We start from the raw sequence: 14,664 nt of genomic DNA on the forward strand, positions 1-14,664 counted from the left end.
AGGGATACCATGGAACCGAGAGGAGTGGCAAACTACCTAGGCTTGCCTCCCAACGCATACTTGCCAATTAATTCTGAGTTCCCCATGAAGATGGAAACAGTAAGCCTTGCCTGCACTGCAAATAACACCTGCATTGAAAAGCCCTGTAGGGTTAAATATCAGTGCTGAGAGACTACAGCAGGGCTGCTGTGTCACCCTTTAAAATTAGATCTTAAGAATAGGGCTTGGAGCGGAGCTCAGCAGAGAACTGGTTCTGACGTTGGAATCCAGACAGTCCCAATACAGAGAGTGGTCAAAAACCACAGCAGGATTTAAGCATAAGTAGTCTGCTGTCTAGGACATGGCTAACAACATGAAGGGGAAACTCCGCCCACCTCAGCCACTCTTCAAAACTACAGAAGCTGAAGAGGTCCAAACAACCCCAACTAAAGGGTACAATAGCATTCTGACACATAATACCTTCCACAAAGGGGCATAGAGAATTACAAGGCTGTGTGAACCCATGCCTCCAGAGATTCCACTGTGGACCTGAGGACAGCCAGGGAAGGGTTCCTTCAGTAAGGCACCGCAAAGGTTTAAAATGGGCCTTCATGAGGCCACACTTCCAGGCTTCTGGTCAGAAGTGACAGAAAGGCAGAGAGGGGGAAAGTCTCCTTAAGGCAGGCCACGCCTCTGCCAGGCCATGCCTCCAAGCTGCTTCACTGGAAGTGATGGGTGTGGCCAGAGACTTATTAAGGCAGGCCCAGGCAGTCTCTGCCAGGCCGCACCTCCAAGCTTCTTCATTCGAAGGGAAGGGAGGGGCCTTCATTCAAACAGCCTCTGCCAGGCCACGCCTCCCAGCCTGTCCCCCCCCCCCTGCACCGAGAGAAGGGAGGGGGGAGGGAAGGGCTTCTAGGTCGAAGTCGAAGGCATAGAAGCCAGAGACCCCTCAGGGAATGACTAGGCAGAAATGCTTCGAAGTCGAGGGGGTTGTGACTTCAAGGCACACTTCCCAAGCCCATGAAAAGAGCCAGTTATTCTGAGGCTCTGTCTATAAAACCCCAGCACGGAGAGGGGGGGGAATACACCTCCATTCAGACTCCTTCTTTCTTTTTTTCACCACACCTCAGCAGAGGGGGAATAGGCCATCATCTGGCTGCTGGGCACACCGGCACCCTCCTCAGAGGGCCGTTTCAGGCAGGCTCTTTGTCCACACACCTCAACAGAGGGGGAATATGTGATGTATTCAATAGCTGCCATTGTAATTTTTTGGTTACTTTTTCCTGGGAGAGATGGTTCACTTCTTCTAATTTGTGAGAGATCCTCTCTGCATCCCTCTGAACCTGAGCCAGCTGACGGCGACTCTCCAGTAGTTCTGTGTGCATGCATTTCATCTGTTCACGTTCTAGCCTCAGCTGCTGACCTAAATCCAGTACTTCTTTGTGCTGACCTGCAATGCACTTTTCCTCTTCTTTCACTGTCTAAGAAGTAAACAGTATGCATTAACAAAGCTAAGAATTTATCAGTATTAGTCTTCTTTTAAATACCCTTTCTATTATCATACAGGATTAGGAACGCTTCTACATGGGAGAGCAAAAATGTGCCTCTAGTGCAACAACAAGTTGTATAGAAGTGGAAAGGAACAGCACCCACATGCTTTCTCCCTGTGCCACTCTCTGCCGTTGCCACCCCCTCCATCACCCTCTGTAACAATAATTTTGTTGAGGCCCCTTTACCCTTTCTTTCCCCTTCTGTCTTGAGCCGCAATGTAAACTTAAGACTATGCCTCAGCTGGGATAAAGGGGCTAGAAGGGGGTGGTGTGTGTGCAAAGCTTAGTCCTGCCATTGTGAAGGTGGAGTTTAGCTTCACCCCTCCTCTTTGTATTGGCTGCAGGCAGAACATCCACATGGACACCACCCACAGCCATTCCAGAGTTCCTACTCCCAGCATGATCAAAGGTTTTTCTTTGATCTGGCTCAAAGAGGGAAGCCCTAAGAGGTCCATGAACATGAAGTTGTATAGAAGCGCCCTTTAACTGCAGAGGCAGGCTGCTCTCAGAGAAAAAACTGTGAATGGAAGCAGCTTAGGTCTGTTATCCATGTACTCTATACTTATTTAGTCATGTTTTAAAATCTTTTACTGCCTTTCTCTGTAATATCAAGACTCTTATTCTTTCTGTGTCAAACAATGAGACTCCTAAAAAGAGAATTGTTGGATGAATTGGGATGAAGAGAAACACTCATCTAAATACTTTTAAGATTTTTCTTCAGACTAGTATTTTTCTGTATTTCCATACAGAAGAAGGAGGAGGAGGAGATTGGATTTATACCCCACCCTTCACTTAGAGTCTCAGAGCGGCTTACAAACCCCTTTCCCTTCCCTTCCCCACAACAGACACCCTGTGAGGTAGGTGGGGCTGAGAGAGCTCTTGACAGAAACTGCTCTTTTTCAAGAACAGCTGTGCCAGAACTATGGCTTGCCCAAGGTCATCCAGCCAGGTGCAAATGGAGGAGTGGGGAATCAAACCCGGTTCTCCCAGATTAGAGTCCACACACTTAACCACTACACCAAACTGGCCATGGACAGTAGAAAAATGTTTATGCAATAAAAGGCTTACTTTCTCAATGCCTGTTATTCTTTGCTGTTTTCTTTCAACGTCTTTTTTAAGTTGAATTATCTCCTGCTCTTGTTGGAGTATGTCAAATTCTTTCTGATGAAGCTCTTCATTTGACTTATGTAGTTTGCTCTCCAAGATCTCAATCTATAAATGGGGGTATGGGGCACAAGGGAAATTAATAAAATATCCATTTTAGAAGCTAAGAAAATCTCTACAGCGTAATTCCTGATGAACATGTATGGCTGGTGATGTGCACATAGGGACTGCATTCAGATTTCACAAACAAAATATGGTTTGTACTAAGAATGTGCCAAGAATGCACTTATGGACTCCCTCCCCTAGTGATGAGACTGAAGACTTCCTGGTTTAGAATAAATGCAATTTGTCATGCTGTCTAAATTGGATGCTCTAGCAAAGTGAGGTATGTTTCTTGTCTACATGATTTAACCCTGGTTTATAGGCAACAAAGAAATGTCAGTTTGTTAAAGTGCCCGGTACAGATGTCATGGCTAGTTGTGGCTTGTTTCACGAAGGAAGACTTCTTACTTTAAAACTAAGGGAGGAGGGAAGGTGAGAAAGGACTTCCTGGTATGTTCTCATTACAAACCATGATTTCTGAATACAGTTGGGTTCTCTACTGCTATTATTAACCCTTCTATTCTTAAAGCAATACAGAGAGCAATCCCTAAGCGATCTACACAGAACTCCTCAGGTCTATTCAATAGGGCTTTATTACCAGGTGCACTGACAGTGACATTGTTAATGGCAGTTCTTCCTTCCATCTTTTGCTCTCACACAGCTTCATTTGTTCTCCAGTCTTACCAAGGTCAGAGTATTTTGAACTTTTAAAGTACCTGTCTATTACAGTCCCTGATCTGTAGATCTGCTTTCTCCAAATCTCCTTCTAATCTAATAATTTTTTGTTCCATCTCTCCCCTGTGTTCACGAATTGTCATATCCAACTGTGTAACCTAAAAACAAGACATAGAAAAACAAAGACAATCAACCCAGAGCACAAAGTTAGTATCTCTCATGAAACTATGCACCACTGAGATCAGTTACTTCTTAGCCCCCAATAATAAATACCATGTTTATTATACTTAGTGAACAAATCAGTCTGGTAAAGTTCTAACCTGAGCTGCTCTTTGTTTCAACTCCCAATTCCTTTCTTTCAATGCTTGGTCCATGTCAATAAGTTCTTGCTTTTTGTCCTCAATTTCATCCTTGCATTCCCTGTAATGATCATTTAAAAACAAAAGCACAAGGTCTGGTCAGGGAATCCAAAGGACGAGTGTCACCAACTTCCATCCTTCTATAACTTGACCCTATCCATGTTTGCTCAGAAATAAGTCCTACTGAATTTAGCCTGGCTTACTCGACTAAGCCTTCAATCTTCTGCAGTCTTACTTGTGAGTAAGACCCATCCAGCTCAGTGGAACTTTCTTGGACATTAACATGTGATTGTTTTAAAGTATGCAGATAAATAGTGTGGATGAAACTAGGGTTGACCAACAGGAAGAACGTCCTTTCGTTTACTAGAGGCTTAACATGTAGAAATGGGCAGCTGAAACTTTTGACAGCACAGAGGCAAATAAAATAACATTTAATACCTGAAAAATAATATCCTATGAACCCTATATTAAATATATATAACATTCCCCCCCCCCCCCGGCAGTTGGCAACCCCAGATGAAACAAATGTCTGCCAGAAAGTCTGTTATCTCAATATTTTTCAGGGGGGAAAATAATTACTGCTGTTTATCAGAGTTTCATTAAGCAGTCTTAAATATAGAACAGCAGCTAAAACTATGTGATACCAGGAAATAGACAGTGTGCCATCAATTGATTCTAATGTTCCAACTCTGTAATATAACAGTTAAACAAATGATTCCTTTAAGAAGTGCGCTTGGCTCCATCACAGTTCCTACTTACAATTTTTTTGGTCCTGTGTGTACGGTATTTGTGACAACTAAAGAACTCAAGTCACTATCTCTATCATGTGTATCATCTGTTTATTTTTCATGCCCCAGAAAGTATAAAGGTTCCTGGTGGGACTTTTTACATTATTTTAGTTCAGCATAGTGGGAAGCTGACAGAAAGTACTGAGAGAAGGCTTTCTGTCTACCCTTGCCCCACCTTGTTCAGGGCTTTTCCTTCAACAGAGACAAAAGAAAGACAAGAGTGGAGGTCTCCACCCTAAGCATGCTGGGGGCATGTCAGGATGGGGCCTTGCATTCAGCACCTGCCTCTTCCTGCAAAAGGAGATGGGTGAGAGAGAAAAAGCCTGAAGTGTTTGCTTCAGACTTTAATTTTCTTTTGATTCCACCCCACCCCCCGGTTTACAACATATGAGCTTTTCCTCTGCAAGAATATAAAGAAAGAAATAAAGTATTTCAATAAGTAGCCTCACTCTACAAGCTGTCAACGCCAGCATGAGTTTGAAAGAAAAACTTAACAAAAGAATATTCAAATGTACTAGTTTGCAACATCCATCTAGTTCGGTAGTAAGAGTAGGTTTACCTTAGTTCCTCTGACAAATCCTGGATAGCAGCATACTTCTCCTCCATAGACATCTGTGCTTTTTGCAGCATGTCCTGAAGTTCCTCTAGCCGTCTCAAAGTGGCTTTTTGTTCCTCATTGGCATTTTGCAAGTCAGTTTCTAGTGATTCCCTTTTCTGTACAGCATCCTTTTGCTGCATCTCACTCTGAAGTAATTTCTCTTCTAATATTTTTACTTCCATGCACAAAGAATGTAGAAGGAATTGTCAGCAAAAAACCCCCAGACACACTTTTCCTCATGCACATTCAGAGCACACAACAACATAGACTACTGAAGACATGCTAGAATACCAGAGTTCATTGATCATGTTCATCACATTTACTGCACTGCAATGCACTCAAGGTGGTTAAGTGTGTGGACTCTAATCTGGGAGAACCGGGTTTGATTCCCCACTCCTCCACTTGCACCTGCTGGATGACCTTGGGCAAGCCATAGTTCTGGCACAGCTGTTCTTGAAAAACAGCAGTTTCTGTCAGAGCTCTCTCAGCCCTACCTACCTCACAGGGTGTCTGTTGTGGGGAGGGGAAGGGAAAGGAGTTTGTAAGCCGCTCTGAGACTGCCTTGGGTAGTGAAGGGCGGGGTATAAATCCAATCTCCTCCTCCTTTGGGATATAATAATCTAAGGACATCCTCTAATCCAGATAATATGCTTTTAGGTAAACACAGAGTATATGTTCTTGACAGGTAACTTCACCCTTTTATTGATATCTCATGGTGTTAATTGCTAAGCCTGTGAGCTAATGCAAGAAAGCTTATGATTGATTGATTGATATCTCTGTGCAGGAATAGGGAAGACTTTCTATGCAGTACCAGGCCAGGAGAAACTGGCCTTGATGCAAGACGATATCACTGCAGGAAGGAAAGGAGATAACTGCAGTGCACAAAGGGGGCAGGAGCACCTGAGCAGAGGCTCAGTCCTGTAGCATCAAACCATACTTTGGCATTTTAAGTCTTACAGTGCTATCCTAAATAGTTACACCTTTCTAAGCCCAGTAGATTAGAAAGTGTAACTTTGCTTAGAATGGCACTGTTAGTCTATCACAGCAAAAAATGCCTAGTGGCCACCATTTAGAATTTGCTTTGCAACTGTAATTTATAAAGGTTCTCATACTTCACTCATATCTAAGAGAACAATAATTAGCTATGGAAAGAGCAACTGTACATTTGGGTACAGAGTTAGCCCAAACACACATTGAAGCAAGATGTTTTAAGCAAAGCAATCGTCACCATGAAAGATATCAGATAGGCTTCAAGTGTATATGGTAATCATATACATCAGACAACTGCTGAATGATTGCAAACCTATTTTTATATGTATTTTTATTTTTACAATAGTGTGATAAAACTAAATAATATAATCTGCGAGAAACATCTGCCAAACAAGCTATGTTGAAATTAATAGGACTTTCACATTACAAAAAAGCACTGTTAATACCTTGTTGTGTCTTTTTACGCAGTTCTGAATGTTTCTGATCCAAAGCCATTTCCAAATGGCTCAGCTGCATAGCTTTAGAGTGACTCTCTCGTCTTAAGTGCACTAATTCTTTCTCCATGTCTAATAACTCATCTTTGCACTGATCCATCTCCGTTTTGATTTGCCTAAATAGAATTGATAAGTATCAACGAGACACCGAAATAAAATAATTCTGAATAAACATAATCTTTGGCAAAACCCAATTTTCCATAGATCTACAATGTATCATTTGATCTTCTGCGACTCAAATATCGGTATGTCTAACAACAAAAATGGATCTGGACCAGTAAGACACCTTCAAGCTATTCAAGTCTTTAGAATTAAGCACACACTTAAATAACTTGCTTAAAAGTGTAAGTCTTCAAAGAATACAATGTTCAAGAAAAGAATCACAATTTAAAAAATCGAAAATACATAATACAGATTTAAAGAGCATAGTAAATTACAACCCAAGAAATTAACAATGACAGATTTTCTCCCCCTGTTTTACTGTGTAACTATCTGGGGAAAGATTGGGCATTAGTCAAGCAAAGGTTTTGTGATGTAGATTACTAGAATATGTATGCCTTGATATATAGACCTTGGACCTAAATTTTCCAGCACCTAAGAAATGTGCAAGATATTTTCACCTTGTTTCATCTTGTCTCTGGCGTGTCAGAAGCCAGACAGGTGGAGTTAGTGTGTCTGTGAGAGGGAAACAGATGAGTTCACTTGTGAAGTAAAGGGACACAACTCTTTACCCTTACTGTGTACCATCAAATCTGAGGAAAAGTTCCAAATAAGAACTTTAGTCTAAACGTCAGCCAAGCTGAAAACTTTATTTCACTGGATCAAGAACTGAGGATCAGTTTGGGCAGGAGGATTTGATCAGTAGGCTGAAACTGCCAGTCTAGCCAAACAGAAAAAGGAATATTGCTTCTAGGAAAAGGAGAAAAATTCTTTCTCAACTATTCAGTGGGCTCAAAACTGAAGGGACCACTGGAAATGAAAAAGGAAATGGTCTTAGACTCCTCTAGAGTCCAAGGGAAAGCTGTAATCCCACAGGGCGGGAGAATAAGTATTGGAAGAAAGTACTAATCTCCAGGAAACTAAGAGTTATAATCTTTATTAAGACACATTGTTACGGTTAAGAAATCTCCAAGACAAACAAACCGCTGTTCAGAACTGAGTCTCTAAGGAACTAAACTTCAACAATACTTTGTTGCCAGTTCAAAATATCATAATTTGTAAATACAATAAAATTTACTTTAGTTTTCTCATCCCCTGTATATTCCTAACCCAACCGTGCCTGTTTAATAAAATCATCATTCCTGTTTTAAACTTTAGTTCATGTCAAGTGCCATTTACAAAGGAAATAATGGGCTCCTGCTTATCAACAATAAATCTCTGGCCTGGGCAAAACAGGGTGGAACACTCAGAAAATCTACCACACGCTACCAAGGGGCTGCTCAGACAGAATGGGGAACAGCTATTCAGCATTTTGGCAGGAAAATCCATCTCACAGAAAAAGAAGCAGCAGGGGTCCGTCATAACATGCTATACGCATATCCGTTTAAACAACTGATTATGTACATGTGATGCAGGGGTGACAGAGATTGTATCCCATGTGCCACTCTCTTGAAATTGTTGTAAGGGAGTTAGAAAGGATGTAATTGCTCCATTTTTGGCTACGGTACCAGGCTGTTCAGCAGAATGGCCTAGTTACCTTGCTTCTTGCTGAGGAGAAATTACATATTACTGAAGAAGTGGCAATGTTTTTCAGTGTAGTATTTGAGACACGGTCCTGGATGGTGTAATAACTTGTGTTAATCTAATTTTAATAACTGCTTTGTTCTGTCATAATGCATGCATCTTAAAAGTCTGTTGACTGTATAATAAACTTCTCATTGTTAAAGAACATATCCATAGAAAAATATTCTGTACATACCTGATTGTGCTGGTAAGTTCTGTCACTTTTTGTCTTTTCAAATCATTTTCCTCGGAGGATAAATGGAGCCTCTCATTTGCTCTTCTCAACTCTTCTTCTGAATCTTCTTTTTGCTTTTGGAGCTCTTGTTCTAGTTTTAATAACTATTTTAAAAGATTTTATTAAAAACAGATTCAACATGCCATGAAATCTAGTCTCTTAAGCATGGTTACACACATAGTCAAATGGGGCTTACTCCTCTTAAGATTGCAGCCTTCAGCTACTAAATACATTGGAAGGTATGCAGTTTCTCCTTTCACAATTACTGTTTTAAAAAGGTATACATAGAAGTCAAACATATATGTCTAAACAGATACTTCTATAAAGATGTATTTGGTTAACTAAAAACTAAAGTGCTACAGAATTACATATTACTTTCAAATATAATTTTAAATACAGACACTGAGCATTTAATTCACTTGTTAAAACAGCAACAAACCCATGGAACCATGAAGCATCACACCAGAAATCAGTTAGTGTTGCGAAGTTTCATGACATTTAATGAGACTGCTCTGGAACTAATGGCTTGAGGACTATAGGCTGGCACCTCTAACCCAAGCCCAAGTTCTTTGGTCTAAATGAAACTGTGTTCTATGCTACAGGCACACTCCAGAAGAGCCACTGGAACCACAGGGGGGCTCAGTTCTTAATTGTATTCAAATTAGCTGCACCATGAAGCAAGTACTGTTCCCATAGTTTTATACATGTTTTGTATGGTACTTGAAGGGATAGATAGGGATATAGTTTTGTGTGTCCAATAGGTGTTTAGGATGTGCTTTTCTAATGGCCTCTTACAATAACCACTTTTGAAACTAAGCTGTCTTTTGCAAAACGTTTATGACACAGTGTCAAAGATTCCAAGCTCTCAGTGTTCTTACAGCTGTCCTTTGCATCACAGATAGTGGGTTTTTTTAGGATTAGGGTCAGCTAATCATTTTTATTTAGTTAGTTTATTCAATTTCCAGCCCACTCTCCTTGCACAGCAGGTTCAGAGCAGGCTACAACAAACAAACAATTAACACAGGTAGAACATAAAAATGGGATACCGTTGTTAAAACTTACAAACGTCAGGTACTTGATTAGTACTACCAATAGATGGTGATCTGTAGCTCAGTTGACGAGTCCCAACCCTACCTATGTGTGCCATAGATGGAAAAGCACATACAAGGGAGTCAGCCACAGTAGATGGAACAGGGCAGGGGAGGCCTCTGTAGATGGTTTACTGCCGCCTTAACAATAGACCTGATGGAACATCTCCATTTTACAGGCCCTGCAGAATTGCATTAAGTGCTGCAAAGCCCAGATCTCAGTTGGGAGAGTGTTCAACTAGGCTGGCACCAGAGCTGAAAGAGCTCTGGCTCTGGTTGAGGCCAGGCAGACTTCTTTGAACTTGATCCGGTATTCAACCAGAAGCCAGTGCTGCTGGTGCAGCAGAGGTTGCATATGTGCTCTTGATGAAGTCCCTGTAAGGACTTGCGCTGCTGCATTCTGTACCGGCTGAAGTTTCCGGGTCAGTCTCAAGCCCTGCATAAAGTGAGTTACAGTAATCCAGTCTGGAGGTGACTGTTGCATGGATTACTGTAGCTAAATCATGGGGAGAAAGACAGGGAACTAGTTGCCTGGCCTGCTGAAGATGGAAAAATGCTGACCCGGCAACCACTGTGATCTGGGCCTCCATAGAGAGCGAGGCATCCAGGATCACACCCAGACTCCTCACCATTGGCGCAGGTGTCAATAACACCCTGTCAAGAGTTGGGAGCTGGATCCCCAACCCCATATCCCTGCAGCTCGAGTACAGGACCTCTGCCTTTGTTGGATTTAGTTTGAGACAACTCTGATTTAACCAACCAGCCAGACCCCTGGACCAGCTGGCCGCCTATCAACAGATATAGCTGGGTATCATCAACATATAGATGTTAAACAACATGGAGGAAAGGAGCCCCCCGAGGGACGCTGCATACCAAAGGATAACGCTGTGAAACCCTTTCCCCAAGTGCCACCCTCCTGTCCCAGGCCGTGGAGGAATGAGGACAGCCAAGTGATCTTCTGTAACATAAACCCCAGATATCCTTTATAAATAATTTTAACATTTGTCATAAAAAATGCACCTGCTTTTGAAGTCTAGCTTGGCCATCTTCTAGATCACTATTTCTAATAGTTTCCTGATGCAACATTTGCTGCTGCTGCTGTAGTGCCTGCTGTAGAAGGAGATTTTGTTCACTGGTTGCTTGAAGGTTGTCATTTTTAATCTTGATTTCTTTTTGCAGCCGTTGTACCTGATACATATCAGCACATGGTTATGATGTAGCAGTAACAATTTGATATTTGTTCTCAGTGTACATGATCTTCAGAGCAGCTACTACTAAACCACTAATAAATTGTAGTTGCCATCACAGAAGTTTAGTACAAATTAAAATGCAAGTACACACAATATGGTCTATGTTTGAAATTCTATCCCAGTTTTAAATAAACAGTGACTCTGATTGAAGATCTTTTATAGTTTGAATATCAGAGTGCATCCTGAGATTTTTATGTACTACACCGTGGCACACTTAACATCCTAAACCACACTTAAGATCTCAGACCTGCTGTGTTAATACATCATCAAAATTCTGTGCTTTTTTTACAATTCCTTTCAATAAAATATCTTATTATGCTAATTCTTCCCATGACAAGATTTGCTTCTTTATGGACACATATTCCAACTCCACCAAATGGGAAGACCCATACTAACTGCATCACATGAAAAGTAAAATGCTCAAAAACATCCAGTTTACCTCTTCAGATTTCTTCTTCAGCTGCTTCTCAAATGACTCCTTATTTTCTTCTAGTCGACTCAAATACAATGCTAGCTCTTCCTGACAGATATCTAGTGCTGTCTGTAGCTGTCTGACCTAATTAGATAGAAGAATAATTTAAAATGAGGAAAGGTTAGTGTAGTTGCTCTCCAACAAACACATTAAACATATAATCAAATCTTCTGCTTTGCAGGTACAAAGTCAACATATTGGGTTGAGGCCTACCAACTTTTCATCTAGTAGAAGAGGGAAGAGGGGTGGTTTTTGGCTCCTGAAAAGGTGGTGATGGGGACTCTGGGACCCATGTGGACAAAAAGCCATGGAAGACAGGGCTGCAGTGAAGAAGTGGACAAGATAATCCCTTCTCTCCCTTGTGTCAGTGGAAATCACCTGAATAAACAGCCTCATCACTGGTCTATTACCAAGGATGGACAAATAGAGCTAATGTCCAATGGCTGCACAGAAGTCAGGCTATCAGCAGCACCTTTACATCAGAGTGTTCCAGGGGCTTGGAAAAACGTATCCCAGTCAAAGCACCCTTACTACCATAGAGATTTAAAGGAGAAAGAACACTGTACTGAAATGCTGGTTGTTTCCTATTTGTAGATGATTTTTATTTTTCTCCTCACTACCCAAACACATCTTTCTGGATTTCTTGCTCCTTTTGGAACTTTTATCTAAAAGCATCAGGTGACGATATCTGGAACTCTCTCACAGATCATACAGATGGCGCTTTCTTTCTCACTGCTTTCCCTTCTAATCTCTCCTCAAATCTACCTTTCCCCCAAACCCTACTGCTTAGCCATTTAATCCTTATCCCTAACTGAAACTAAAGATTCAGTCCAAGCTTCACGAATAAATGGAGTTTGTTTGTGACAGGCATGAACTTCATTAATTAACAGGTCTGCATGCTCCCTCCCTTTCTCCCTTTATACAACGCACACAAAAGAGCCTTCAACTAATTCTAATTAGTCAAGGCAGCTGCATTCAGACATCACAACATACAGAGGTTTCTTTCCTAGGATCTTGGATTCTTAATCAAACAAAACTTAGTTTGTTAGGGCACTAAAACTAACTGCACTACGCAAAAGGATGCAAGCCTGGCTAATCAGCCTGGTTCATGACTGTGAAAAAACTGTGGTTTGTAGCATCTGAATTACATCTACGTTTTAACTATGAAACGTAGCTCACATTCACACCTATTGCTTCTCCTTTTATTCTCTTCCCACCTGTTCCTTTGCTGCCTTTCTCACACAGTTAAAATTTAGGCTGTTTAAGGGAAAGGACCTGTCTTCTTTGAATATCTAAAGTGCCATGTACAGTGATAGTTTCAGGTGGGTAGCCATGTTGGTTTGCAATAGAAAAGCAAGATACAAGTCTAGGAGCATCTTAAAGACCAAAAAGATTTCCAGGGTATAAGCTTTCGAGAGCCTTGATCTGGATAGCCCAGGCTAGCCCAATCTCATCAGATCTTGGAAGCGAAGCAGGGTTAGCCCTGGTCAGCATTTGGATGGAAAACCACCAAGGAATACCAGGGTCATGACACAGAGGCAGGCAATGGCAAACCACCTCTGAACCTCTCAGGCCTTGAAAACCCTATGGGGTCACCATAAGTCAGCTGTGACTTGGAGGAAGAAAAAAAAAGCTTTCAAGAGTCAAAGTTCCCTTCATCAGATACCACTGATGACATTATGCATTAGATCCCTCAGAAAATGTTTGCTGAAGAAAGGGATTTTCAATAGTGGCGAACATGTTCCTCACCTCCCAGAATACCCCCCCCCAGTGCTGCTCCTGGGGGACAGAATACTTCCCCCTCAGAACAGCATAGGGGAAATATTGCTGAAAATCAGCCCCACTTTCTGTCAGTGGAAATTCTCCACCAAACCAATCCAACTCCATATAAATTATAACAATTTATACAGTAGAGCAAAATAATAATCCACCTCAAATATACGTAATACTTAGAAATACAAAAGATTTTTCTTTATAAATTTAAATAGCTCATGTTTATAACCTTGTCATGTAAAGAAAAAACATCTCAGGGATTCATTCTCCATTTATCCTCTTTCAAAATGAAAAGAACCAGAAAGATTGATAGTAATAAGCCTTTCCATTTTAATCAACTTCATATTTTGTCCAGATAGAATTTTAAAAACCCATAAAGATCCTGCAAGTCATGAGAAACTGTAAAAATGCTATTTACCTTTATTGTTTCCTCAGTTAACTGGCCCTGTAACGTCTTCAAAGTTTCATTGTTCTTGATGCTCTGCTTTTCCATTGCCTGTTTGCATCAGGATTAAAAGAGGGGGGGAAATTATTTTATTGCTCAGGTTTTATAGTTTACTGCTTAAACCATCAAGAAAAAATGTTCTACCTTTTCTGGCACCATTCTGCTTAAGGTTGACTGCCATCAAATTGTTGAATCTTTTTCTGTTTTTATATAAAAGAAAACTCTGGGTATTCTACTCAGAGGTTCCTGATCTAGTGGGTAGCCGCGTTGGTCTGAAGCAGCAGAATAAAATTTAAGTCCAGTGTCACCTTTAAGACCAACAAAGTTTAATTTTGTCGTGTGCACAGTATATGACGAAGTGCGCATGCACATGAAAGCATATACCCATAATTAAATTTTGTTGATCTTAAAGATGTGGTTCTGTAATTAAAAACACAGGGTTGGATCCAGTAGAAGGGATTTCCATCAGAAGAATGGGACTTTCTATTGTTCAACTTTTTGGTTATTTTATCCATCTCAGCCATGAACAGAACTTTTTGTATCCATTCTTCCAGATCTGGTATTTTTTCTTGCTTCCAATATTGAGCATATTGTGAAATATGAGCATATTGTGAAATAAGAAATTGTGGGAAGTTACTCCCAGGAGGGCACTGATTCACCTTCAGCAATTCCACTAGCAACCAAACATGACCCTAAAAACAAACTTAAAAGAATGGGGAAAACCTCTTCAGCAAACAGTGTGACAAGAAAGAATTAGTGCTACCTCTTTGCTGTCTACCAATTGTCGGTCCAGTGATTCAAGCTGACGTTGTTTACATATAATATCATGGTGTAAAATGGACACAGTCTTCTCTTGCTCCTGGAGTTGCTGGTTTTTGGTCTCCAGTTGAGTCTGAAGCTACATAAAAAGAATTCTTTATTTCCCTGCACCATATCTTGCATATATTTGTTTGAGCATGGCAGATAACTTTGTCAGCAATATTTATCACCAACACATATGGTATCAATTATAGTAATGTCACTAACAGTATTTTACATTT

General features: G+C 40.9%; 1 protein-coding gene across 1 annotated transcript in view; it reads right to left on the minus strand.

Annotated features, from left to right (window-relative positions):
* The window catches only part of CCDC18 (coiled-coil domain containing 18), a 39,114-nt gene that overhangs the window by 11,031 nt on the left and 13,419 nt on the right, over positions 1 to 14,664 (minus strand). Inside the window, exons 14-24 of the mRNA XM_015413352.1 lie at positions 14,388 to 14,522; positions 13,598 to 13,675; positions 11,374 to 11,490; positions 10,705 to 10,872; positions 8,558 to 8,700; positions 6,592 to 6,755; positions 5,117 to 5,330; positions 3,731 to 3,830; positions 3,452 to 3,568; positions 2,598 to 2,741; positions 1,257 to 1,460 (exon numbers count right to left, since the gene is read on the minus strand). Coding sequence (XP_015268838.1) covers positions 1,257 to 1,460; positions 2,598 to 2,741; positions 3,452 to 3,568; positions 3,731 to 3,830; positions 5,117 to 5,330; positions 6,592 to 6,755; positions 8,558 to 8,700; positions 10,705 to 10,872; positions 11,374 to 11,490; positions 13,598 to 13,675; positions 14,388 to 14,522 — 1,584 coding nt within the window. The remainder of the gene's footprint in view (positions 1 to 1,256; positions 1,461 to 2,597; positions 2,742 to 3,451; positions 3,569 to 3,730; positions 3,831 to 5,116; positions 5,331 to 6,591; positions 6,756 to 8,557; positions 8,701 to 10,704; positions 10,873 to 11,373; positions 11,491 to 13,597; positions 13,676 to 14,387; positions 14,523 to 14,664) is intronic.

The sequence above is a fragment of the Gekko japonicus genome, unplaced genomic scaffold, assembly GCF_001447785.1.
Source record: "Gekko japonicus isolate JY-2015 unplaced genomic scaffold, Gekko_japonicus_V1.1 scaffold70, whole genome shotgun sequence".
Classification (NCBI taxonomy): Eukaryota; Metazoa; Chordata; class Lepidosauria; order Squamata; family Gekkonidae; genus Gekko; species Gekko japonicus.